Below are 27,061 nucleotides of genomic sequence, written 5' to 3' on the forward strand. Positions count from 1 at the left end.
GGATTAAAGCAAAAAAGAGTTCTTGGGAACAAAAGAGCTACCTTAAATTTTGTTGCGTCTGGTTGGGTAACTATGGTAGGGTGAAGACCATTCCATGCTTTAATTGTGCGGGGGAACTCCGTGGTGCAGCCAGCAACTCTGGATAGAAGAAATTGGGTGACGTTTCGGGTAGAGACCCTTCTTTAGACTCCCTCTGGTTTTAGTGTTTTTAGTTTAATTTAAAGATACAGCGTGGAAACAGGCCCTTTGGCCCACCGAGTCCACGCCGACCACCAATCACCCGTACATTAGTTCTATCCCACACATTAGCGACGTAAGTCAAGTCAAGAGTGTTTTATTCTCTCACGTCCCAGTTAGAACAATGAAATCCTTACTTGCAGCAGCACAACATAATATATAAACATTGTACTCTGCAAACAATGTTATAAATGAGAAAACAAAATGGTGTATATTTATATATGAATATATAACTATATAAATATATATATGCGAGTGAGTGTGTGTTTGTATAATATATACACATATATCTATATGTGTATATGTGTGTATATATAAATACACACATACACACATATATGTGTGTGTGTGTATAAGCATACACACACACAGACACACACACACACACACACACACAATTTCCTTGCTGGGATTAATAAAGTACTATCGTATAGTATTGTGTGTGTAGGTAAGAACTGCAGATGCTGGTTTAAACTGAAGATAGACACAAAAAGCTGGAGTAACCCAACAGGTCAGATAGAATCTCTGGACAAAAGGAAAATATTACGTTTTGGGTTGGGTCTGAAATAGGTTCCTGCACACCTTTGGAATGTGGAAAGAAACAAGAGCACCCGTAGAAAACCCATGCGATCAAAGGGAAAAGGAGCAAACTCCATACAGACAGCACCCATATTCAGGATCAATTCCGGGTCTCTGGCACTTTTAGGCAGCAACTTTATGGCCAATGTACTGCCCCATAGTCTTGAACTGAATTAAAACTTACAGTTGCTGTAAAGAGGGGACATAGCCTGACTTGGAGATTTAAGACTGAAAATGGATAGTTTATTTTTTAGTAACCAAAGTTATCAACGTATAATTTTTTGTGTGTTGGAAATCAAAATATAGCGGCACAGCTGGTAGACTTGCTGCCTCACACACCAGAGGTCTGTGTTTGATCCTGTCCTCGGGCACTGTCTGTGTTGAATTTGCACATTCTCCCTGCAAGTGTGTGGGTTTCCTCCCACATCCCAAAGACGCATTGGCTTTGTGGGTTAACTTGTCTATGTAAAATTGCCCCTAATGTGTAGGGAGTGGGTGAGGAAAGTGGGATAACAAAACTTGTGTGAATGGGTAGACAAAAATGCTGGAGAAACTCAGCGGGTGAGGCAGCATCTATGGAGCGAAGGAAATAGGCGACGTTTTGGGTCGAGACCCTTCTTCAGACTGATGTGAGGGTGGAGGGGATGGGAAGAAGAAAGGAAGAGACGGAGACAGTGGGCTGAGGGAGAGCTGAGAAGGAGGAAGAGAAAGCAGGGACTACGTGAAATTGAAGAAGTCGATGTTCATACCGCTGGGGTGTAAACTACCCAAGCGAAATATGAAGGCGCTGCTCCTCCAATTGACGGTGGGCCTCACTCTGGCCATGAAAGAGGCCCAGTACAGAAAGGTCGGATTCAGAATGGGAGGGTGAGTTGAAGCGCTGAGCCACCGGGAGACCAGGTTGGTTATTGCGAACCAAGCAGAGGTGTTGGGCGAAGCAATCGCCAAGCCTACGCTTGGTCTCACCAATGTAGAGCAGCTGACACCTTGAGCAGCGGATGCAATAGATGAGGTTGGAGGAGATCCAGGTGAACCTCTGCTACACCTGGAAAGACTGCTTGGGTCCTTGAATGGAGTCAAGGGGGGAGGTAAAGCGACAAGTGGCCAAGATTGGCGTGAATTGGCCGAGATTGACTGGCAATTAATTCTTAAAGGGTTGAAGGTGGATATGCAATGGAAGGCATTTAAAGACTGCATGGATGAACTACAACAATTGTTCATCCCAGTTTGGCAAAAGAATAAATCAGGAAAGGTATTGCATCCGTGGATAACAAGGGAAATTAGGGATAGTATCAATGCAAAAGATGAAACGTACAAATTAGCCAGAAAAAGCAGCCTACCAGAGGACTGGGAGAAAGTCAAAGATCAGCAGAGGAGGACAAAGGGCTTAATTAGGAAAGGGAAAATAGATTATGAAAGAAAACTGACAGGGAACATAAAAACTGTGCAAAAGTTTTTATAGATATGTGAAGAGAAAGAGATTAGTAAGAACAAATGTAGGTCCCTTGCAGTCAGAAACAGGTGAATTGATCATGGGGAACAAGGACATGGCGGGCCAATTGAATAACTACTTTGGTTCCGTCTTCACCAAGGAATACATAAATAATCTGCCGTAAATGGCAGGGGACCGCGGGTCAAAGGAGTTGGAGGAATTGAGTGAAATCCAGGTTAGCCGGGAAGTGGTGTTGGGTAAATTGAATGGACTAAAGGCCGATAAATCCCCAGGGCCAGATAGGCTGCATCCCAGAGTACTTAAGGAAGTAGCTCCAGAAATAGTGGATGCATTAGTGCTAATTTTTCAAAACTCTTTAGATTCTGGAGTAGTTTGTGAGGATTGGAGGGTAGCTAATGTATCTCCACTTTTTAAAAAGGGAGGGAGAGAGAAAACGAGGAATTACAGACCAGTTAGTCTAACATCGGTAGTGGGGAAACTGCTAGAGTCAGTTATTAAAGATGGGATAGCAGCACATTTGGAAAGTGGTGAAATCATTGGACAAAGTCAGCATGGATTTACGAAAGGTAAATCATGTCTGACGAATCTTATAGACTTTTTCGAGGATGTAACTAGTAGAGTGGATAAGGGAGAACCAGTGGATGTGATATATCTGGACTTTCAGAAGGCTTTCGACAAGGTCCCACATAAGAGATTAGTATACAAACTTAAAGCACACGGTATTGGGGGTTCAGTATTGATGTGGATAGAGAACTGGCTTGCAAACAGGAAGCAAGAGTAGGCGTAAATGGGTCATTTTCAGAATGGCAGGCAGTGACTAGTGGGGTACCGCAAGGCTCAGTGCTGGGACCCAAGCTATTTACGATATATATTAATGATTTGGACGAGGGAATTGAATGCAACATCTCCAAGTTTGCGGATGACACGAAGCTGGGAGGCAGTGTTAGCTGTGAGGAGGATGCTAGGAAGCTGCAAGGTGACTTGGATCGGCTGGGTGAGTGGGCAAATGCATGGCAGATACAGTATAATGTGGATAAATGTGAGGTTATCCACTTTGGTGGCAAAAACAGGAAAGCTGACTATTATCTAAATGGTGGCCGATTAGCAAAAGGGGAGATGCAACGAGACCTGGGTGTCATGGTACACCAGTCATTGAAAGTAGGCATGCAAGTGCAGCAGGCAGTAAAGAAAGCGAATGGTATGTTGGCATTCATAGCAAAAGGATTTGAGTATAGGAGCAGGGCGGTTCTGCTGCAGTTGTACAGGGTCTTGGTGAGACCACACCTGGAGTATTGCGTACAGTTTTCGTCTCCAAATGGGATGTCAGGACTTTCTTATGAAGAAAGACTGGATAGAATCGGTTTGTACTCACTAGAATTTAGGAGATCGAGGGGGGATCTTATAGAAAATTACAAAATTCTTAACAGATTGGACAGGCTAGATGCAGGAAGGTGCCAGGATAACAGCCTCCTCTTGAACATCAAAAAAACAAAGGAGCTAATTATGGACTTTAGGAGGGCACATCATCTGAGGACGTACACTCCATTGAGGATAAATGGGGATCCTGTGGATAGGGTGAACTGTTTTAAATATCTGGGAGTCCACATCTCCGAGGATATGACATGGGCATCACACACCTCAGCACTCGTGAGTAAGGCAAGGCAGCGCCTTTACCACCTCAGGCAATTGAGAAAATTCAGAGTGTCTCCGAGGATCCTCCAGTGCTTCTACGCAGCGGCGGTGGAAAGCATCTTGTCCGGGAACATTATCATCTGGTTTGGGAATTGCTCTGCCAAGGACAAGAAGGCTCTGCAGAGAGTAGTGCGTTCGGCCAAACGCACTATGGGAACTTCACTTGCCCCCCTGCAGGAACTATACATCAGGAGATGCAACTCCAGAGCCAACAATATCATGAGAGACCACTTCCACCCCTGCAATGGACTGTTCCAGCTGCTACGGTCAGGCAAACACCTCCGTTGCCATGCGGTGAGAACGGAAAGGTTGAGAAGGAGTTTCTTCCCAGAGGCCATTCAGACTGTAAATGCCTATCTCACCAGGGACTAACTCTACTGAACGTTTTTCCTTCCATTATTTATTATGTTAAGGTATATGTGTGTTATGATTGTGTTTATAGTTTGTTTGGTTGTTTGGTTGTTTGTCCTTTTGCACAAAAGTTCATGAGCATTGCCACTTTCATTTCATTGCACATCTCGTATGTGTATGTGACAAATAAACTTGACTTGACTTGACTTGACTTGATTGTACCCGATGTTGGGGAAGTCCAGGCAAGGGGTCACAGCTTAAGGATAGAGGGGAAATCCTTTAGAACCGAGATGAGGAAAACATTTTTCACGCAGAGAGTGGTGAATCTCTGGAACTCTCTGCCACAGAAGGTAGTTGAGGCCAGTTCATTGGCTATATTTAAGAGGGAGTTACATGTGGCTCTTGTGGCTTGAGGGATCAGGGGGTATGGAGAGAAGGCAGGTACAGGATACTGAGTTGGATGATCAGCCATGATCATATTGAATGGCGGTGCAGGCTCGAAGGGCCGAATAGCCTACTCCTGCACCTATTTTCTATGTCTATGTCTAAGTGTAGTATTTCCTGCGGTTGCAAGGGAAAGTGCCAGGAGAGTGGGTGGTTTGGATGGGAAGGGACGAATTGACCAGGGAGTTACGGAGGGAGCGGTCTCTGCGGAAAGCCAACAGAGGACCGGCCCGTACGAAGCTTTCCAAAAAGGGGGGTGGCATGACAGGATTACAAAAACGTTAATGTGAAATAGTGTTTGCGCTGCGCATATCATGAGCGCGAAGCGTGAAGTCCCTCACTTAAGGGCCCTGGAAGCTCTGGGGTTTTAGATGCTTTCTGATGCATTCGGAGCCTTATTTTGGACCATTTTTGCACCATATATATGACCAATATTTCAGAAATTAACAGGAATCTGAGAGGTATCTATTTCACACAAAGGGTGCTGGATGTATGGAACGAGCTGCCAGAGGAAGTAGTTAAGGCTGGGACTATCCTAATGTTTAAGAGACTTTTGGGCACGTACATGGATAGGACAGATTTAGATGGATATGGGCCAAACGCGTGTTAGTGGGTCTAGTTTAGATGGGACATGTTGGTCGGTGTGGGCAAGTTGGGCTGAAGGGCCTGTTTCCACACTGCATCATTCTATGACTAAAAAGTGAAGAAGAAAAATGAATGTAGATAAGTAGAGCAGATTTGAAAGAGGAGTGAAATGTAAAGGCAGAGAGAGGTTTATGGGTGGAAAGGAACATAGGAAAGGAGTGGGCAGAGTGGGCTTGGGCAGATGGGTGAAAGGAAAATAGACACAAAGTGCTGGAGTAACTCAGTGGGTCAGACAGCATCTGCGGAGAATATGAATAGGCGACGTTTCACAGACTGCTGGAGTAACTCAGCGGGTCAGGCAGCAGCTCTGGAGAACATGGATAGGTGACATGTCACAGGGTGCTGGGGTAACTCAGTGAGTCAGGCAGCATCTCTGGAGATTATATTTCCCAAACCATCGTGAGCTACTTTGTTACGGTGCTTGCCCTCTCCTATAATGTCTCTGCTGCCTTGGGTGATGCAGGACAGGACACAAGCTTTGGGACATGGTGTGAAGCTGTTGCCGTCTGTCCCAGCCTGGTAAAAACCTGAATGGAGTGGATGTGGAGAGGATGTTTCCACTGGTGGGAGAGTCTAGGACCAGTGGCCACAGCCTCGGAATTAAAAAACATTCCTTTACGAAGGAGATGAGCAGGAATTTCTTAAGTCAGAGGGTGGTGAACTGTGGAATGAATTGCCACAGACAGCTGTGGAGGTCAAGTCAATGGACAATTTTCAGGCGGAGATTGATAGATTCTTGACAGATACGGGTGTCAGAGGTAATGGGGAGAAGGCAGGAGAATGTGTTTGAGAGGGAAAGATAGATAGAGTCATAGAGTGATACAGTGTGGAAACAGGCACTTTGGCCCTGCATGTTCCATCTGCACTAGTCCCACCTGCCCACGTTTGTTCCATATCACTCCGAACCTGTGCTATCCATGCACCTGTCTAACTGTTTCTTAAATGTTACGATAGTCCCCGCCTCAACTATCTCCTCTGGCAGCTTGTTCCATACACCTACCACCCTTTGTGTGAAAAACATACCCCTCAGATTCCTATTAAATCTTCTGCCATTCACCTTAAACTTATTTCCTCTGCTCCTCGATTCACCTACTCTGGGCAAAAGACTCAACCATATCTATTCAAATCATGATTTTATACACCTCTATTAGATCATCCTCCTGTGCTCCATGAAATAGAGTCCCGGCCTACTCAACCTCTCCCTATAGCTCTGGCTCTCTAGTCCTGGCAACATCCTCGTAAATCTTCACTGTACCCTTTCCAGTTTGATGACATCTTTCCTATAACATGGTGTTCAGAACTGAATACAATACTCTGAATGCGGCCTCACCAACTTCTTATGCAACTGCAACATGACCTCCCAACCTGCATACTCAACCTGACCCGCAGAGTTACTCCAGCACTTTGTGAAACGTCACAGAACAGGGCAAGGTTAGCAAGTTTGCTGATGATACAGAAGTGAGTGGTTTTGCAGATAGTGAAGATGGTTGTGAAAGATTGCAGCAGGATCTGGATCAATTAGCCAGGTGGGCAGAGGAATGGTTGATGATTGCATGGTTCCTTGAAGGTCGTGTCGCAGGTATATCAGGTGGTCAAAAAGTATTTTGGCACTTTGGCCTTCATCAGTCAGAGTATTGAGTATAGAAGTTGGGAGGTCATGTTGCAGTTGTATAAGACGTTGGTGAGACCGCATTTAGAATATTGTGTTCAGTTCTGGGCACCATGTTATAGGAAAGATTTCAAATTGAAAAGAATTCAGAGATCCCCATCCTGGATCAGTCCAATCAGGGATGTGTCGTCCGCAAATTTGAGAAACTTGACAGAGGTGTCTGTGGAGGTGCAGTCATTGGTGTGGCGAGAGTAGAGGAGAGGGGAGAGTACGCATCTTGTGGTGCTCCTATGCTGAGCGTGTGTGGATCCGAGATATGCTTTCCCATGCCGCTTCCTGTCAGTCAGAAAGCTGGTGATCCACCGACAGAGGGGTTCAGGCACAGTCAACACAGAAAGTTTGGAGCGTAGTAGCTCTGGCACAACGGTGTTGAATGCAGAGCTAAAATTAACAAACAAAATCCTCGCATAGGTCCCCTGGTGGTCTAGGTGCTGGAGGATGAAGTGTAGGCCCAGATTGACTGCATCATCCACAGATCTATTGGCCCAATGTACAAAATGCAGAGGGTCCAGCAGAGAGATTGTGATATTTTTCAGCTTGGCCAGCACAAGCCTTTCAACGGTCTTAATGACTACAGAGGTCAGTGCGACAGGCCTGTAGTCATTAAGACCAGTAAATCCAATAGTGTAGACTTTGAAGCAGGCAGGGCCAGTGCATTTTTGCAGGTACTGGTTACAAATGAGTAATTGGGTGTGAAGTGTTGGTTGGGGTGGGAAAGGGTCCACTCTTTTCATACTGGACTCTTGCCTTAAGTAGGTGTGAGGTGGTGAATGGGAAGGAGAGGGTGCAGGGTCCATTCTTTGCAGACTGGGGTCTGGCTGTGTTTGTTGGGTTACGTTTCTGATTTTCAAAGAGAAAATATAATAGCTCTAAAACCTACCTTAAATTTGCGATCTCGCCAAAGATAATCCCCCTTTACCTCTTCCCTCCCCCATCTCTCTCTCCCCTCCCTTCCCCTCTCTCTCTCCCACTCGCACATCCCCCCCTCTTTCAGGGGTGGCGTGGGCCCAGCGGGGGTGGTGTGGGCACAGCGGGGGGTGGCGTGGGCCCAATGGGGGTGGCTTGGGCCCAGCGGGGGTGGCGTGGGCGCAGCGCGGGTGGTGTGGGCCCAGTGGGGGTGGCTCGGGCCCAATGAGGGTGGCTTGGGCCCAGCGGGGGTGGCGTGGGCCCAGTGGGGGTGGTGCCGGTGCCTAAGCCATCTTCCCCCCACGCCACCCCCGCTGGGCCGACGTCACCCCTGCTGAACCATGCTGGGCCCACACCACCCTCCCCGGGGTCAGGCCACCCCTGCTGGGCTAACGCCACCCCTGCTGACACCCACTGGGCCCATGCCACCCCCGTTGACCCCCGCTGGGCCCACGCCACTCCCGCTGGGCCCACGCCACCCCCGTTGGGACCACGTCACCCCCGCTGACCCACGCTGGGCCCGCGCCATCCCCGCTGGGCCCAGGCCACCCCCCGCTAGGCCCACGCCACCTCCACTGGGTCCAAGCCACGATTTTTTTCTTACTCTGGGGAAAAAAGGGGGGGGGGGGGTGCGGTCGCACCCAATGCACCCCCCCTTCGGACGGCCATGGGGGAGGAGATGGGCAGATATGGGTGGTGGGATCCCATCGGTAGACAAAAAATCTGGAGAAAATCAGCAGTTAAGGCAGCATCTAAGGAGCGAAGGAATAGGCGGCGTTTCAGGTCGAGACCCTTCTTCAGATTGATGTTGGGGGAGGGGGGGGACATGAAAAAGAAAGGAAGAGGTGGAGACTGTAGGCTATGGGACAGCTGGGAATGGGAGTGGAAGGAGGGAGAAAGCAAGGTCTATCTGAAATTAGAGAAGCCAATATTCATACCGCTGGGGTGTAAACTACCCAAGCAAATATGAGGTGCTGCTCCTCCAATATGCGGTGGGCCTCACTCTTGCCATGGAGGAGGCCCTGGACGGAAAGGTTGGAATGGGAGGGGGAGTTGAAGTGTTGAGCCACCGGGAGATCAGGTTGGTTATTGCGAACTGAACTAAGGTATTGTGCGAAGTGATCGCCAAGCCTGCGCTTGGTCTCACCGAGGTTGATCATACGCTGAATAATCCAACCACATTTTTGTTTGGAAGTGGAAAGAAATAATAGAAATTGCATTCATTGCAACGTGTAAAAAGAGTTGAGATACTGTATTATAATTTTGCTGCATGTCATTGTGGTATATATAATGTCTTGATTGGTGAAGATGTTTAGTTTGTGACTATATTTGAAGCAGAAATAATATGTGAACGCTTCATTGAGCATAATTCCGACTGGTAACTACGCACTTCGTCGGAGCACATTATCGCACCCGTCATATAAGCCATCTTAAATGACCACCTAAACTGTCATTTGGCAACTTAAAAAGCTGCCAAGATTACCCGGATGACAACGGAGACAAAAAAGTTAAATGAGAGCCCTGCAAGGTGTATAATATTTTTGACACTGTCATAGGCCTTTCTTACATATGCTGTCACAACGCACTGTAGTCTCTAAACAACCCTTAAGTAATTTTCCTTGCCCTCCATTTCAGAATAATAGCCAATAACTCAACACTAGCACTGGCAATAAATAAATAAATAAAAAGTGCAGCTTTCCAGCCCCTTATCTCATTGGCCACGCTCGGCTGCAAATCGGTGTCAATCTGGTGGACCATCTTCCTCTAGTCATGGGGGTGGGGGATTGGGAGTGGCCCCACAAGTGGAAAAGCCTAGGGCCTCTCTTCATTCAAATCCGGCCCTGAGTGTACAAGCCCAGCCGCTTCATTCTCTCAGCATATGAAAGTCCCGCCATCCCGGGAATTAACCTTTTAAACCTACTCTGCACTCCCTCAATAGCAAGAATGTCCTTTCTCAAATTAGGGAACCAAAACTGCACACAATACTCCAGGTGTGGTCTCACCAGGGCTCTGTACAACTGTAGAAGGACCGCTTTGCTCCTATACTTGACTCCTCTTGTTATAAAGGCCAACATGCCATTCGCTTTCTTCAATGTTTGCTGTACCTGCATGCTTACTTTCATAGACTGATGAACAAGGACCCCCAGATCCCATTGTACTTCCCCTTTTCCCAACTTGATGCCATTTAGATAGTAATCTGCCTTCCTGTTTTTTATACCAAAGTAGATAACCTCACATTTATCCACATTAAACTTCATCTGCCAAGCATCTGCCCACTCCCCCAACCTGCCCAAGTCGCCCTGCATTTTCATAGTTTTGGGTCAAGACTTCTTCAGTCTGATTATGGGAGAGGGAAAGGAAGCTGGAAGTGAGGAGGGGATGGATAAAGCATGACAGGTAATATGTAGGGGATGGAAAAGAATGCTGGAATAGAGAATGGGCAGAACAAAGCCGGGCAGGTATTAGTGGATACAGGTAAGAGTGGGGGCTTTTAAAGGCAGATGGTTGGACAAACGCCAGAGTTGAAAAGCCAGTAGGTGTGAGGCAAGAGGATTGAGTTGTGAATTGTAAAGTTAAAGCCCCACACAAAGGGTGGTGTGTATATGGAATGAGCTGCTAGACGAAGTAGTTGAGGCACGTACTATAATAACAAATGCAGCAGGTGGGGCTAGTTTAGATGGGACAGCTTGGTCGGCATGGGTAATTTGGGCTGAAGGGCCTGTTTCCATGCTAAATTACTTTCTGCTTCTATGACTATTACCATAGCAGAAGAAATCGAGGTGGAAAAGTAGGGGGAGAGGAGAAATAATGTATTTAGTCAGGGGCTGGTGAATCTGTGGAATTCATTGCCACAGAAGGCAGTGGAGGCCAAGTCATAGAGTCATCGGCCCAACTTGCCCACACCGGCCAACATGTCCAGCTACACTAATTCCACCTGCCTGCATTTGGCCCACATCCTCCAAACCTTTCCTATCCATGTACTGTTTCTTAAACGTTGTGATAGTCCCTGCTTCAACTAGCTCCTCTGGCAGATTGGTGCATACACCCACCTCCCTTTGTATGAAGTCGTTGCATAGTCAGTCTATGGAATCCCAGGAATCAGTCTGGTGAACCGTCTCTGCACTCCCTCTATGGCAATAATGTCCTTCCTCAGATTTGGAGACCAAAACTGTACGCAATACTCCAGGTGTGGTCTCACCAAGACCCTGTACAACTGCAGTAGAACCTCCCTGCTCCTATACTCAAATCCTTTTGCAATGAAAGCTAACATACCATTCGCTTTCTTTACTGCCTGCTGCACCTGCATGCCTACCTTCAATGACTGGTGTACCATGACATCCAGGTCTCGCTGCATCTCCCCCTTTCCCAATCGGCCACCATTTAGATAATAGTAACATGAGCCCATGAGCCTCACTTCAGTGGGAAAGTTATTGGTCGGGGTTTTGAGTAACAGGATCAATCTAAATTTAATACGTCCAAGACTGATTTAGCTTAGAGGGATAGCTTTGTGCATGGGAAATCATGCCTCACATTTGATTCTTCAGTCTGAAGAAGGGTTTTGGCCCGAAACGTCACCTATTTCTTTCGCTCCATAGATGCTGCTGCACCCGCTGAGTTTCTCCAGAATTTTTGTGTACCTTCGATCTTCCAGCATCTGCAGTTCCTTCTTGAACACACAATCATGGTACAAACATTGATTCAGCTACATTTGGAATATTCCGTGCAGTTCTGGCTACCAAATGATAGGTAATATGTGATTAAGCTAGAGAGGGTGCAGACAATATTCCTATAATGTTGCCCTGGTACTCCACCCCCCCCCCCCCCCCCCCCTCCACAACCAACACTTCACACCTACTCACAGCCTGATCCCAGTCTGCAAAAACTGGGATCAATCTGGGATCAATCAACATCAATCTGGCCACTTCTCCATCATCAACAATAAAAATAGAGGGCTGTTCAGAAGACAGAAAAGCCAGAAATCTGCAGGACTGGACAATGTTTTATGTGTCATTCCTAACTGTCACTGTATGTTGTGTTGTCACTTGCGGGCGGAGCACCAAGGCAAATATCTTGTATGTGAATATATTTGGTCAATAAACTTATTCATCCACTCATTCATTATATTTCTTTCTCCAGCTTCACAATTCGCAACTGTTCAATCCTTTTGTCCCACATCTGTCTTTTCATCTCTGGCCTTTGTCCAACCATCTGTCTATCAAAGCCTCCCTTATCTGTATCTACCTAATACTGGAGGACAGGCTTTGTCCTGCCTCTCCTCCAGTTCCCCCCACCCCCCCTCTCTTCACCCCCCCCCCCCCCCCACTCCCCACACTACCACAATCAGTCTGAAGATGAGATCCGACCCGAAACATTACAGGGGGTATGGAGGGAAGGCAGGTACAGGATACTAAGTTGGATGATCAGCCATGATCATATTGAATGGCGGTGCAGGCTCGAAGGGCCGAATAGCCTACTCCTGCACCTATTTTCCATGTTTTATGTCTATCCATGTTCTGCTGCCTGAACTGCTGAGTTACTACCGCACTATGCACCTTTTTTTAGGTTATAGAGGGATATTGAATTAATGCGGGCAAATAGGATTTGTTTTTATTTAGTAAATCTCCGATTACCATATCAGATTTGGTTAAATGTGACTTTGCTGCAGATGACAAAACAATAAACAAGAAGATTATTGACAAAAAAAATCTTTATTTTGCAATAAAAAGCAAATCCATTGTGGTAACAAATTCAGACGTTACTAACCCCTTCCAATCCCAATCCCAGAATTGGTTCATTGTATTAACTCTCTCCTCAGTCCCACTCAAAACATGGCTGCAGTACCATCACAATGTATAGACAGGTGCATGGCCTACTTGAATCCATTCAATGGGAAGGAAGAAATTGAGAAAGATAAAGTGTGCAATAAATCAAAATGAAGGGTTGGCAGAAGCTACAAATAGGTGAAGACTGATGGTCACAACGAGTGCACATGACCCAGGTCCATTAGAAACACTTGCGATGGACAATGGAGGGACCAGACTCATCATACTCCTGCTTACTGATCCACATTTGCTGGAAGGTGGAGAGAGAAGCCAGGATGGAACCTCCGATCCACACTGAATACTTCCTCTCTGGTGGAGCAATGATCTTAATCTTCATGGTGCTTGGAGCCAAGGCTGTGATTTCCTTCTGCATCCGTTCACCGATACCTGGGCACATGGTGGTTCCACCAGACAGGACTATGTTTGCGTACAGATCCTTCCTGATGTCCACATCACACTTCATGATGCTGTTATAACAATGAAGGAGGGTTGGAAGAGGGTTTCTGGACACCTGAAACGCTCATTGGCGATCGTGATGACTTGACCATCAGGGAGCTCGTAGCTTTTCTCCAAGGATGAGGAGGAGCTGGCGTCTGCATCTCAGATTCAAAATCTAGGGCCACATAGGAGAGCTTCTCCTTGACGTCACGGACAATCTCCCTCTCGGCCGTGGTTGTGAAGGAGTACCCACGCTCGGTCAGGATCTTCATCAGGTAGTCAGTGAGATCTCGGCCAGCCAGGTCCAGACGCAGGATGGCGTGTGGCAAGGCATAGCCTTCGTAGATGGGCACAGTGTGACTCACACCATCCCCAGAGTCCATCACAATGCCAGTGGTGCGGCCAGAGGCATACAAGGACAGCACAGCTTGAATGGCAACGTACATGGCTGGGGTGTTGAAGGTCTCAAACATGATCTGGGTCATCTTCTCCAAATACATCCAGGTCTCTTTGAACATCAGCATTGCCGATACTCACATTGTTTTTAAAAATGTTGAGCATTTAGTTTACTGACTGGGTGGTCATGTTGCAATTGTATAAGACGTTGGTGAGACCGCATTTAGAATATTGTGTTCAGTTCTGGGCACCATGTTTTAGGAAAGATATTGTCAAGCTTGAAAGGGTTTAGAAAAGATTTACAGTACAAGGATGTTGCCAGGACCAGAGGGTGTGAGCTATAGGGAGAGGCTGCGTCTCCATTCCATGGAGGCAGGTGGATGAGGGGGGGGGGGGGGGGAACCTTATAGAGGTTTACAAAACCTTGAGAGGAATAGATCAGGTAGATGCACAGAGTCTTTTGCGCAGAGTAGGGGAATCGAGGATCAGAGGACATAGGTTCAAGGTGAAGGGGAAAAGATTTAAACGGAATCTCCTAGGAGATGAGTTAACACAAAGCACGGGGCACCCAGGAAGAGAAGGCAAGACTCAGTAGTGGCCAGCTTTCCCTCCAGCCTCCCTGAGCACATCCAGCTCAGCTCTACAGCAGCCCTAATCTCCCACTTCTACAAGGGGGAGAGAAAGGGAAAAATCCAGCTCAGATGACAGCACACACTGATTGACACCTACACGGCGCGAACATCAAGAGATCGGCTGCAACTCAACAGAATGAACCAGGACATGAGGAATGAGGGCGTTCAACAGACAACAGCTGGAGGACTCACCTGGTGTCGAGGCCGCCCCACGATGGAGGGGAACACAGCCCTGGGGGCATCATCCCCTGCAAAGCCAGCCTTGCACATCCCGGAACCATTGTCCACCACCAGCGCGGCAACTTCATCTTCAGCCATGGTTTACAGCGAGTGGGGAGTGACTGAAACGGAAAAAAACTCCATTAACATCAAGATACAAACTCACAAACAAACCCAAACACATCAGCACACAGAAAACTAAACCCAGTCTCATTTCCTTGCGTAAACTGCCAGTTAAAGAATCTCACTAAACCTGTTGCTTAAGAGTTACACCCGAACCATCAGATGCACATTAAAGCACTCACTGCCTGCCACAGCGAGCTGACTCAATTCCACTCCTTCAGCAAATGATGAAATTCTCTATTTATTTCAATCAATACCGACATATCTACCTAAACATTTTTTTTTAAATCTTGTTTCCCGGATTACAAACTTTATTTGGGATTATAAATCACATAGAATTCATAAACAACATCTATGTAAACCCAAAGAAATGGGCGGATTGGCGCTCCCCAATTTCTTATACTATTGGGCAGCAAATATTAAAAATGTAATTTGCTGGTTGGATAACACATGCCAACAGGTAGACTGGTTAGTAATGGAGAGAGAGGATTGCTTGCCTTTTAATATGGGCGCGATCCTTCTCTCCCCAATATAGTTGAAGAACACACTATAAGAGAAAAATCCGATTATTCACAGCACTTTACAAATTTGGAGACAAGTAAAATCTTCTTTTAAACTAAGAAACCCATCTCTTTTTTCACCAATAGCTAATAACCCGTCGTTCAAGCCATCTATTATAGATAAAACGTTTATTTATTGGGAAAGACTAGGAATTAAAAAGGTTGGAGATTTGTACGAGATGGGAAACCTCCTATCATTCCAGAAATTACAGTCGAAATACAGTCTGAAAGGTAATCAATATTTTAGTTATCTTCAAATTCGAGATTATTTGAAAACATATACCCACGATTATCAAACTCTGCTGCCAGATATATTAGACGAAGGTATGAATAGAAACTCTGACACAAACAATCTAATATCATACTTGTACAATATCCTTCTAAATATAGAAATCCCATCATCAGACGTAATTAGAAGAGAATGGGAAGAGGAATTAGGCCTAAAAATCTCCAAAGACAGATGGGAAAAATATATCTTATATATACATAATTGTTCGATTAATGTTAGACACATTTTAATCCAATTAAAATACTCCACAGACTCTACTACTCAAAAACTAAACCGAATAATATTTTTTCAAATGTATCTCCTATTTGCGACAAATGTCTCTCTCAAGAAGCAACTCCTTTGCCTCTTGCATAAAACTCAATAACTTTTGGAATGAAATCTTTGAAATGTTCTCAAAATTATTAAAAACAAAACTGGATCCCCATTTAGAACTGATTATTTTCGGAACAGCAGGAGCTATCAATATTTCAAAGACGTTTCCTTAATTATGGCCTGATAATGGCAAATAAGCTTATACTTAAACTTTGGAAAAATACATCTCCCCCAACTCTTAAAATGTGGATTACAAACAACGTCTGAGACGCTACATCTTGAAGATATGAGACTTGTCTTAGCATGAAAATCAGAGCAATTTTCAAAGATATGGTCTCCTTTCATTCATTCATTACAAGGATAGTATGGTGCAACACAACTTCGGAATTAAACCGATTTACGGACTGGTGATGGGTGTGGTGAGAAATGAAGCAGGTATATCAACACGTTTTTTTGGGTTTTTTTTTTTCCTTTTTTTCGTTTTTGTCTTTTTATTTATTTTTGAAATTTTTACTTACTCACTCTTTGATTACACTCATTTGGTAGTTTAGGGATTCTATTCTTACATATTCACTTTCTCTTTAACTTTATCATTCTATTTCATCTTTGTTAAAATTAAAATGGAAGCTGTACAATAAATGTATTATGTCATATGCCGCAGTTTATACTTTTGTACACTGCTTCTAATAAAAATATTTAAATTTTATTTATTTTATTTTTTTTAATTAATTTTTTTTTTTTTTAAACGCACTCACTGCCTGTCACAGCGAGCTGACTCAATTCCACTCCTTCTGCAAAAGATGAACTGCCTACTCCGACTTCCTTTATGTAGTGCCCAACACTTCCTTGTACCACTGTAGGATTGCCAGCCAATATGGATCAGGAGAAGAGACCAAGACCAATGGGGGCTGGATCTGAGAATGTAAGTCATTTATTAGTTTAACAAGGAACTGCAGATGCTGGAAAATCGAAGGTAGACAAAAATGCTGGAGAAACTCAGCGGGTGCGGCAGCATCTATGGAGTGAAGGAAATAGGCAACGTTTCGGGCCAAAACCCTTCTTCAGAGTGGTGTAGGGTGGGGGGGGGGGGGTACGGGAAGAAGAAAGGAAGAGGCGGAGTCAGAGGGCTGAGGGAGAGCTGAGAAAGGATCGCCAAGCCTATGCTTGGTCTCACCGATGTAGATCAGCTGACATCTAGAGCAGCGGACGCAATAGATGAAGTTGGAGGAGGTGCAGGTGAACCTCTGTCGCACCTGGAACAACTGCTTGGGTCCTTTGCAGAACACCTCCGCTCGGTCCGCAATAACCAACCTAATCTCCCTGTGGCTCAGCACTTCGACTCCCCCTCCCATTCCGAATCCGACCTTTCTGTCCTGGGCCTCCTCCATGGCCAGAGTGAGGACCACCGGAAATTGGAGGAGCAGCACCTCATATTTCACTTGGGCTTGTACCCCAGCAGCATGAACATTGAATTCTCCAATTTCAGGTAGCCCTTTCTGTCTCCTCCCCTTCTCAGCTCTCCTTCAGCAATCTGGCTCCTCCTCTTCCTTTCTTCTTCCCGGCCCCCCGCCCCTCCACCCTACATCAGTCTAAAGAAGGGTTTTGGCCCAAAAAGTTGCCTATTTCCTTCGCTCCATAGCTGCTGCCGCACCAGCTGAGTTTCTCCAGCATTTTTGTCTACCAGTTATTCCCAGATCCCTCTGTTCACCTGCATTCTTCAATTCCCTACCATTTACCATGTATGTCCTATTTTGATTTGTCCTGCCAAGATGTAGCACTTCACACTTATCAGCATTAAACTCCATCTGCCATCTTTCAGCCCACTCTTCCAACTGGCATAAATCTCTCTGTAGACTTTGAAAATCTACTTCATTATCCACAACCCCACCTATCTTAGTATCATCTGCATACTTACTAATCCAATTTACCACACCATCATCCAGATCATTGATGTACATGACAAACAACAGTGGACCCCACACAGATCCCTGTGGCACCCCACTAGTCACTGGCCTCCAACCTGACAAACAACTATCCACCATTACTCTCTGGCATCTCCCATTCAGCCACTGTTGAATCCATCTTGCTACTCCTCCATTAATCCCCAACCATTGAACCTTCTTAACCAACCTTCTATGAGGAACCTTGTCAAAGGCCTTACTGAAGTCCATGTATACAACATCCACTGCTTTACCCTCATCAATTTCCCGAGTAACCTCTTCAAAAATTCAAGAAGATTAGTCAAACATGACCTTCCAGGCACAAATCCATGTTGACTGTTTCTAATCAGACCCTGTTTATCCAGATGCTTATATATATTATCTCTAAGTATCCTTTCCATTAATTTGCCCACCACTGACGTCAAACTAACAGGTCTATAATTGCTAGGTTTACTCTTAGACCCATTTTTAAACAATGGAACAACATGCGCAGTACGCCAATCCTCCGGCACTATTCCCGTTTCTAATGACATTTGAAATATTTCTGTCATAGCCCCTGTTATTTCTACACTAACTTCCCTCAATGTCCTAGGGAATATCCTATCTGGACCAGGAGACTTATCCGCTTTTATATTTCTCAAAAGTGTCAGTACTTCCTCTTCTTTGATCCTCATAGTTTCCATAGCTACTCTACTTGTTTCCCTTACCTCACATAATTCAATATCCTTCTCCTTGGTGAATACCGAAGAAAAGAAATTGTTCAATATCTCCCCCATCTCTTTTGGCTCTGCAGATAGCTGTCCACTCTGACTCTCTAATGGACCAACTTTATCCCTCATTATCCTTTTGCTATTAATATAGCTGTAGAAACCCTTAAGATTTACTTTCACCTCACTTGCCAAAGCAACCTCATATCTTCTTTTAGCTTTTCTAATTTCTTTCTTGAGATTCTTTTTACATTCTTTATACTCCTCAAGCACCTCCTTTACTCCATGCTGCCTATAATTATTGTAGATCTCTCTCTTTTTCCGAACCAAGTGTCCAATTTCCCTTGAAAACCATGGCTCTTTCCAATTTTTACTATTTCCTTTCAACCGAACAGGGACATAAAGATTCTGTACTCTTAAAATTTCACCTTTAAATGTCTTCCATTTCTCTTCCACATCTTTCCCATAAAACAAACTGTCCCAATTTACTCCTTTTAAATCCTTTCGCATCTCATCAAAGTTAGCCTTTCTCCAATCAAAAATCTCAACCCTAGGTCCAGTTCTGACCCTCTCCATAATTATATTGAAACTAATGGTATTGTGATCACTGGTCCCGAACTGTTCCCCAACGCATACCTCTGCCACCTGACCCGTCTCATTTCCTAACAGGAGGTCCAGCACTGCCCCTTCTCTAATAGGTACTTCTATGTATTGCTGCAAAAAATTATCCTGCACACATTTTACAAACTCCAACCCATCCAGCCCATTTACAGAATGTGTTTCCCTGTCTATGTGTGGAAAATTGAAATCTCCCACAATCACTACCTTGTGCTTACTACTAATATCTGCTATCTCCTTACATATTTGCTCTTCCAATTCTGGCTCCCCATTTGGCTGTCTATAATACACCCCTATAAGTGTTGCTACCCCTTTCCCATTTCTCAGTTCCACCCAAATAGCCTCCCTAGACGAGCCCTCTAATCTATCCTGCCAATATGGATAATCTGTGAGGAAATATTGTCGGTTTTCAAACATATTAAGGTGAACATTTCCCCAGAGCCTGACCAAGTACATCTTCGGACCTTGGGGAAGTTAGGGTGGAAATAGTGGAGGCCCCTGTATAGATATTTGCATCATCGTTACCCACAGGTGAAGTTCTGGAAATCTCTCACAAATCTTTGATTAAGTCCTGCATTGTAAGCCGGTAGAGAAAGTTATATCACATGTAAACTAAGGCAAATTAGCCAATTGACTGAAATTTAATTTGGAAGAAGGACTGAAAATGTAGTTGTGAAGGGTTGTTTATCAATTGGAGGCTTTGACTACTGGAGCAAATACAATTACCAATTTCAAAAGTTATTTGGACAGATATATGGATAGGAAGTGTTTAGTGGGCTGTGGGAAAAATGTAGGAAAATGGGACTAGCCCAGAATGCCAATTCAGTCAGCATAGATAAACACAGAACAGGCCATTCAGCCTACAATGCCTGTGCCGACTCAGTCACCATGAATAAACCAGACCAGCCCAGCACAGAAAAATGCCTGGGCCGAACATGATTCCAAGTTTAAACTAATCTCCTCTGCCTGCATATAATCCATATTCCTCCAGACCCTGAATATCCATGTGCCTATCTACAAGCCTCTAAAACATCTTATCTGTATTCATCCCTACCCTCGGCACGCGTTCCAGGCACCCACCACCAGAATAACAATTGCCCTGCACATCTCCTTTAAACTTTTTCCCTCTGACTTAAAAACTAGGCCATCTAGTATTTGACATTTTCACCCTGGGCGAAAAGGTTCTGATTTGTCTACCCCATGTGTGCCTCTCATAATCGTATATACTTCCATCAGGTCACCCCTCAGCCTCTGTCACTCCAGAAAGGGCCTGTTTCCCTGTTCCATGACTATGAATCTTAAGCGTATCTTCAGCACGCCCAGTCTATACTAGTTATCAGGCACCCATTTACACTATTTGCTCAACACTCAGCCCGTAGCCTTGTATGTTGTGGTGTTTCAAAAATCAAATTAAGAAGTGCAAGTGCCTTCCCCCAACAGCCTCCACAGGAAATGAGACATCATTTTCCTGCTGTTGTAGGGATGATGCCCCCATAATAGATTCTTCACCAGTGTCTCTTCTGTGCCCTGAAGTTCTGGTATTGCTCCTCCTCCCCCCGGAAGGAAGGATAGAGTTCCGCAGGTCCTCACCTCTCACCTCACGAGCCTTCGCATCGAACACATCATTGACTGACAGATCCGCCACCTTCAATGTGATCCCACCACCAGTCACATCTTCCCATCCCCACTCCTTTCCGCCTTCCACTGTTCCCTCCACAAATCATTGGTTCACTCATCCCTGCCCATGCAAACCAACCGCGCCACAGGTACATTCCTCTGCAACCACAGGAGATATAACATCTGTCCCCATAACTCCTCCCTCACCTCCATCTAGGGACCACTGCAGTCCTTCCAGGTGAGACAGGGATTCATATGTGTATCCTCCAACCTCATCTGCTGCACCAGTTGCAAACTCCTGTACATCTGAACACTTGCGCTCGGTCCCCCAAACCCTACTGGATTTACACCCGGTTGCTAAACATTTTAGTTCCTTTTCCCATTCCAACATTGACCTTTCTGTGCTGGGCCTCCTCCAATGCCAAGGTGAGGCCACAAGCAAACTGGAGGAATAGCATCTCATATTCCACATGGGAATCTTATAACCCAGCAGTATGAACATTAAATCCTCCAATTTCGGTAACTAAATACATTCCCACTTTCTTCCCCACCCTATTTCCCCTCCCCCTTCTCCCCTGTGCCCCAATGAAGTCACACCTATTCTTCCTTCCCCCTATATTTATTTCTCCAGCTTCACAAATTGCAACTGTTCAATCCTTTTGTCTCACACCTCTTGTCTTTTCATCTCTGGCCTTTGTCCAACAATCTGTCTATCAAAGCCTCCCTTATCTGTATCTACCTATTACTTGCCAGGCTTTGTCCTCCCTCTCCTCTACACTACCACAATCTGTCTGAAGAAGAGATCCGACCCGAAACATTATCTATCCATGTTCTGCTGCCTGGCCTGCTGAACATGCAAACCAGGGGTTGGACAGGCTAGATGCAGGAAGATTGTTCCCGATGTTGGGGAAGTCCAGGACAAGGGGTCACAGCTTAAGGATAAGGGGGAAATCTTTTAAAACCGAGATGAGAGAGAACTTTTTTCACACAGAGAGTGGTGAATCTCTGGAACTCTCTGCCACAGAGGGTAGTTGAGGCCAGTTCATTGGCTATATTTAAGAGGGAGTTAGATGTGGCCCTTGTGGCCAAGGGGATCAGAGGGTATGGAGAGAAGGCAGGTACGGGATACTGAGTTGGATGATCAGCCATGATCATATTAAATGGCGGTGCAGGCTCGAAGGGCCGAATGGCCTACTCCTGCACCTAATTTCTATGTTTCTATGCTACTCCAGCACTATGTGTGGGATTTTTTTAGGTTATAGAGGGATATAGAATTAATCCAGGCAGATATGATTAGTTTCTATTCAGTAAAACTCTGATTACTAAATCAGATTTGGTTAAATGTAAATTTGCTGCAGATAACAAAATATTAAACAAGAAGATTATTGACAACAAAAAATCTTTATTTTGCAATACAAGGCAAATCCATTGTGGTAACAAAATCAGACGTTACTAACCCCTTCCAATCCCACTCCCAGAATTTGTTTATTGTATTAACTCTCCCCTCAGTCCCACCCAAAACATGGCTGCAGTACCATCACAATGTATACAGACAGGTGCATGGCCTACTTGAATCCATTCAATGAGCAGGAAGAAATTGGGAGAGGTAAAATGTGCAATAAATCAAATTGAAGGGTTGGCAGAAGCTCCAAATAGGCGAGGACTGATGGTCACAACGAGTGCACATGACCCAGGGCCATTAGAAGCACTTGCGATGGACAATGGAGGGACCAGACTCATCATACTCCTGCTTACTGATCCACATTTGCTGGAAGGTGGAGAGAGAAGCCAGGATGGATCCTCCGATCCACACTGAATACTTCCTCTCTGGTGGAGCAATGACCTTAATCTTCATGGTGCTTGGAGCCAAGGCTGTGATTTCCTTCTGCATCCGGTCAGCGACCCCTGGGAACATGGTGGTTCCACCAGACATGACTATGTTGGCGTACAGATCTTTCCTGATGTCCACATCACACTTCATGATGCTGTTGAAACAGGTCTCATGGATCCCACAAGATTCCATCCCAATGAAGGAGGGTTGGAAGAGGGTTTCTGGACACCTGAAACGCTCATTGCCGATGGTGATGACTTGACCATCAGGGAGCTCGTAGCTTTTCTCCAAGGATGAGGAGGAGCTGGCTGTCTGCATCTCAGATTCAAAATCTAGGGCCACATAGGAGAGCTTCTCCTTGATGTCACGGACAATCTCCCTCTCGGCCGTGGTTGTGAAGGAGTACCCACGCTCGGTCAGGATCTTCATCAGGTAGTCAGTGAGATCCCGGCCAGCCAGGTCCAGACGCAGGATGGCGTGTGGCAAGGCGTAGCCTTCGTAGATGGGCACAGTGTGACTCACACCATCCCCAGAGTCCATCACAATGCCAGTGGTGCGGCCAGAGGCATACAAGGACAGCACAGCTTGAATGGCAACGTACATGGCTGGGGTGTTGAAGGTCTCAAACATGATCTGGGTCATCTTCTCCCGGTTGGCTTTGGGATTGAGTGGAGCCTCTGTGAGGAGGACAGGGTGCTCCTCTGGGGCCACTCGCAGCTCGTTGTAGAAGGTGTGATGCCAGATCTTCTCCATGTCATCCCAGTTGGTCACAATCCCGTGTTCAATTGGGTATTTCAGGGTCAGGATGCCCCTCTTGCTCTGGGCTTCATCCCCAACGTAGCTGTCTTTCTGACCCATTCCCACCATCACACCCTGGAATGGAGAAATTGGATGAATTAACAATTAAAACCAGGGTAAATATGTACAGAAAAGTAAAGGGTAGAGGGCCTTGCGTTCCAACTTCCTGTGCCCTTGCATAGCAACAGTTAATAGGCTAAACCTGCTACATTCCATCCATTCATTGCTAATCCACAATATTACCATCCTGCCCTCTTGATCCCCTCTCATCTCCCCTATCCAGGTCACAGGGTGCATGTGGTTTACCAGAATGCTGCCTGGATTCGAGGGTATTGGAGGCTACAAGGGATTAGAGGTTGCACAAACGTGGATTATTTTTTTGGTAAGTAGGTTGAGAAGAGACCAGATAGAAGTGTACCGAGGTATGAGAGGCATAGATAGGGTAAACAATCTGAATCTTTTCCCAGGACATAAATATCAAAGACACGAGGGCATAGCTTTCAGGTCACGGGGGGATGGGGCATGGGGGGAGTTGGTTTGGGTGTGGAGTTTAATGGAGATACGCAGGGCAAGTGTTTTTTATTTACACGCAGAGAACGGCGAGAAAGTACTCCATAGGTGGTGATGCAAGCAGATATGATAGTGGGCACATGGAAATGCAGGGAATGGTGGGATATAGACAACATGCAGGCAGAGGAGCTTATAATATTCATCATGGCATCAACATGATATCATTTTCAGCGCACACATAAAATATTGAAGGAAAAAGAACCAGAGGCTAAAGCTATTGAATCTCTCATTGTGTGACAGCCAAATACCCCAGGACACAATGCAACATCATCTTAACTAATTTTCTGTCAAAACCATGATCCTGCACTGTAATATCCAGGTCTGATCAATCTCAGATCATGGTAGAGAATTCCAAATGGGTAATTTGATTGTCCTTATGGGAACCCAAAACAACTCTTGTCTCCTTAGACAGCAAGTATTTTTGTCTCTTTGAGGTTACTATTCTTCTAACCTGACGACGAGAGGCCAAAGATTGCATATCGCTCCTTGTGTGATAGGCTTATCATCCCAGGAACATCTTTGCTGCACTTCCTATGGATGAAATAAATCCTCTTATGCAAGTGGGAAATTATACCACAATACAATGGTTTTTCACACAGTGAGTTGTGAGTATGTGGAATTCTCTGCCTCAGAGGGCGGTGGAGGCTGGTTCTCTGGATGCTTTCAACATAGAGTTAGATAGAGTTCTTAAGGTTAGCGGAGTTAAGGGATATGGAGAGAAGGCATGAATGGGGTACTGCTGTGGACGATTATCCACGATCACATAGAATGGCGGTGCTGGTACAAAGGGCCGAATGGCCTACTGCACCTATTGTCTATTGTCTATTGAGACACAAGAGACGACAAATGCCAGAATCTTGAGCAAAACAACCTGCTGGAGAAACTCAGTGGGTCAGGCAACATCCGAGGAGGAAATGGACAGGCAATGTTTCGGGTCGGGAACCTTCTTGATTTAGAAGGATCCCTGCACATTCCCTCCTGCAATGCTGCCTGAGCCGCTGAGTTCCTCCGACACTTTGTGTTTCGTACCACAGTACTCTGGGTGTGGTTCCTGAAGGCCACGTACAAACAATGGGGCAACATCTTGAATTAAAACCTTCTGATAATAACGACAACATAACGGTTGCATTTGCAGATGAGCTTTCAGTGACCAAGACAAATACATCCAGGTCCCTTTGAACATCAGCATTGCTGATTCTCACATTATTTTTTAAAATGTTGAGCATTTAGTTTACTGACTGGGAGGTCATGTTGCAATTGTATAAGAGTAATTGGTGAGACCGCATTTAGAATATTGAGTTCAGTTCTGGGCACCATGTTTTAGGAAAGATATTGTCAAGTTTGAAAGGGTTCAGAAAAGATTTACAGTACAAGGATGTTGCCAGGACCAGAGGGTGTGAGCTATAGGGAGAGGTTGCATCTCTATTCCATGGAGGCAGGTGGATGAGGGGGGAACCTTATAGAGGTTTACAAAACCATGAGAGGAATAGATCAGGTAGATGCACAGAGTCTTTTGCCCAGAGTAGGGGAATCGAGGATCAGAGGACATAGGTTCAAGGTGAAGGGGAAAAGATTTAAACGGAATCTCCGAGGAGATGAGTTAACACAAAGCACGGGGCACCCAGGAAGAGAAGGCAAGATTCAGTAGTGGCCAGCTTTCCCTCCAGCCTCCCTGAACACATCCAGCTCAGCTCTACAGCAGCCCTAATCTCCCACTTCTACAAGGGGGAGAGAAAGGGAAAAATCTGACTCAGATGACAGCACACACTGATTGACACCTACACGGCGCGAACATCAAGAGATCGGCTGCAACTCAACAGAATAAACCAGGACATGAGGAATGAGGGCGTTCAACAGACAACAGCTGGAGGACTCACCTGGTGTCGAGGCCGTCCCACGATGGAGGGGAACACAGCCCTGGGGGCATCATCCCCTGCAAAGCCAGCCTTGCACATCCCGGAACCATTGTCCACTACCAGCGCGGCAACATCATCTTCAGCCATGGTTTACGACGAGCGGGGAGTGACTGAAACGGAAAGAAAACCCATTAACATCAAGATACAAACTCAGAGCACAAACCCAAACCACATCAGCGCACATAAACCTAAACCCAGTTTCATTTCCTGGCGTAAACTGCCAGTTACAGAATCTCACTAAACCTGTTGCTCAAGAGTTACACCCGAACCATTAGATGCACATTAAAGCACTCACTGCCTGTCACAGCGAGCTGACTCAATTCCACTCCTTCTGCAAAAGATGAACTGCAGCGAAAGCGCCTACTCCGGCTTCCTTTATGTAGTGCCCAACCCTTCCTTGTACCACTGTAGGATTGCCAGCCAATGTGGATCAGGAGAAGGGACCAAGACCAATAGGGGCTGGGTCTGAGAATGTCAGTCATTTATTGGTTCCTTGTTCCAACAGGAACTCACTGACAAATACATTTTACCACAATCTATTTGGTTTTTCATGATAATGTATGTTTCAAGACCACTGTTTAATTTAACTAAGGAGGTGTGTGCCTTGCCTATCTCTCTCATTCGCTCTCTCTCCCTCTCTCTTTCTCCTGTTTTTTTTAAATATCTCTTCCCCTACTTCCCTCCAACTCTGTTTCCCTAACATCCCAGGCGTTACTGCCATTCCCCTGACCAACTTCTCCCCATTCTCCGGGTAGAATTTGATAAAGCCATCAGTCTGAACATAGCATTCACACTCCATGGCAGGCACAGTCAGACACGCACTGCTCATTGCAAATACATAGTGCTTCCTCCTCACTGCACACTGTACACTGACTGCAAACTCTCAGAGCCCTTTGTAGATGAAATGCTCTCCGCTCTTCCTTGACACCCTGCGGTGTGAATCAGATTGGGAATGAAGATTAGGGAAATTGGGAGGAAGTGAAGCTTTCTCTCAACATTCCTGGCCAAACTTGCCTACAAATCCACCGAGGACTGGATTGCTCCTGGAGCCACCTCTTCCCATTAGCTCTTTCATTCTTCGCCTCCACTCACAACCAGTGGCCGGGTGACAGAGGTCGATCTCATTCCCCACTTGGGTCTCTGATTATCTTTGTATATTACCTTCTGTCCTTTGCTGTTTCTCATGCATGTTATCTATCAGGTTGGCACTCCCAGCGTGCCTATCCGCACTCCTCGTTGAACCACGGTCTTTTAAGCAATCCACCCTCTTTTTTTGCTAAAAATACATCTATTGAT

At 45.6% G+C, this 27,061-nt stretch overlaps 2 protein-coding genes and 1 pseudogene across 2 annotated transcripts in view; all 3 read right to left on the minus strand.

Moving 5' to 3' along the window:
- Positions 1 to 14,613, minus strand: part of LOC129696393 (actin, non-muscle 6.2-like) — a 65,601-nt gene extending 50,988 nt beyond the window's left edge. The window contains exon 1 of the mRNA XM_055634254.1: positions 14,458 to 14,613. Coding sequence (XP_055490229.1) covers positions 14,458 to 14,583 — 126 coding nt within the window. The 5' untranslated portion in view covers positions 14,584 to 14,613. The remainder of the gene's footprint in view (positions 1 to 14,457) is intronic.
- LOC129696394 (actin, cytoplasmic 3-like) lies at positions 12,864 to 13,776 on the minus strand (annotated as a pseudogene).
- A 7,419-nt stretch (positions 14,614 to 22,032) lies between the features above and the next one.
- Positions 22,033 to 26,196, minus strand: LOC129696400 (actin, non-muscle 6.2-like). The gene is made up of 3 exons (XM_055634261.1): positions 26,061 to 26,196; positions 25,727 to 25,875; positions 22,033 to 23,354 (listed from the first exon to the last, which is right to left on the minus strand). The coding sequence occupies exons 2-3, from the start codon at positions 25,850 to 25,852 to the stop codon at positions 22,350 to 22,352; spliced, it is 1,131 nt and encodes a 376-aa protein (XP_055490236.1). The 5' UTR covers positions 25,853 to 25,875; positions 26,061 to 26,196; the 3' UTR covers positions 22,033 to 22,349.
- Positions 26,197 to 27,061: the final 865 nt, after the last annotated feature.

Source organism: Leucoraja erinacea, chromosome 4 (assembly GCF_028641065.1).
Source record: "Leucoraja erinacea ecotype New England chromosome 4, Leri_hhj_1, whole genome shotgun sequence".
NCBI lineage: Eukaryota > Metazoa > Chordata > Chondrichthyes > Rajiformes > Rajidae > Leucoraja > Leucoraja erinaceus.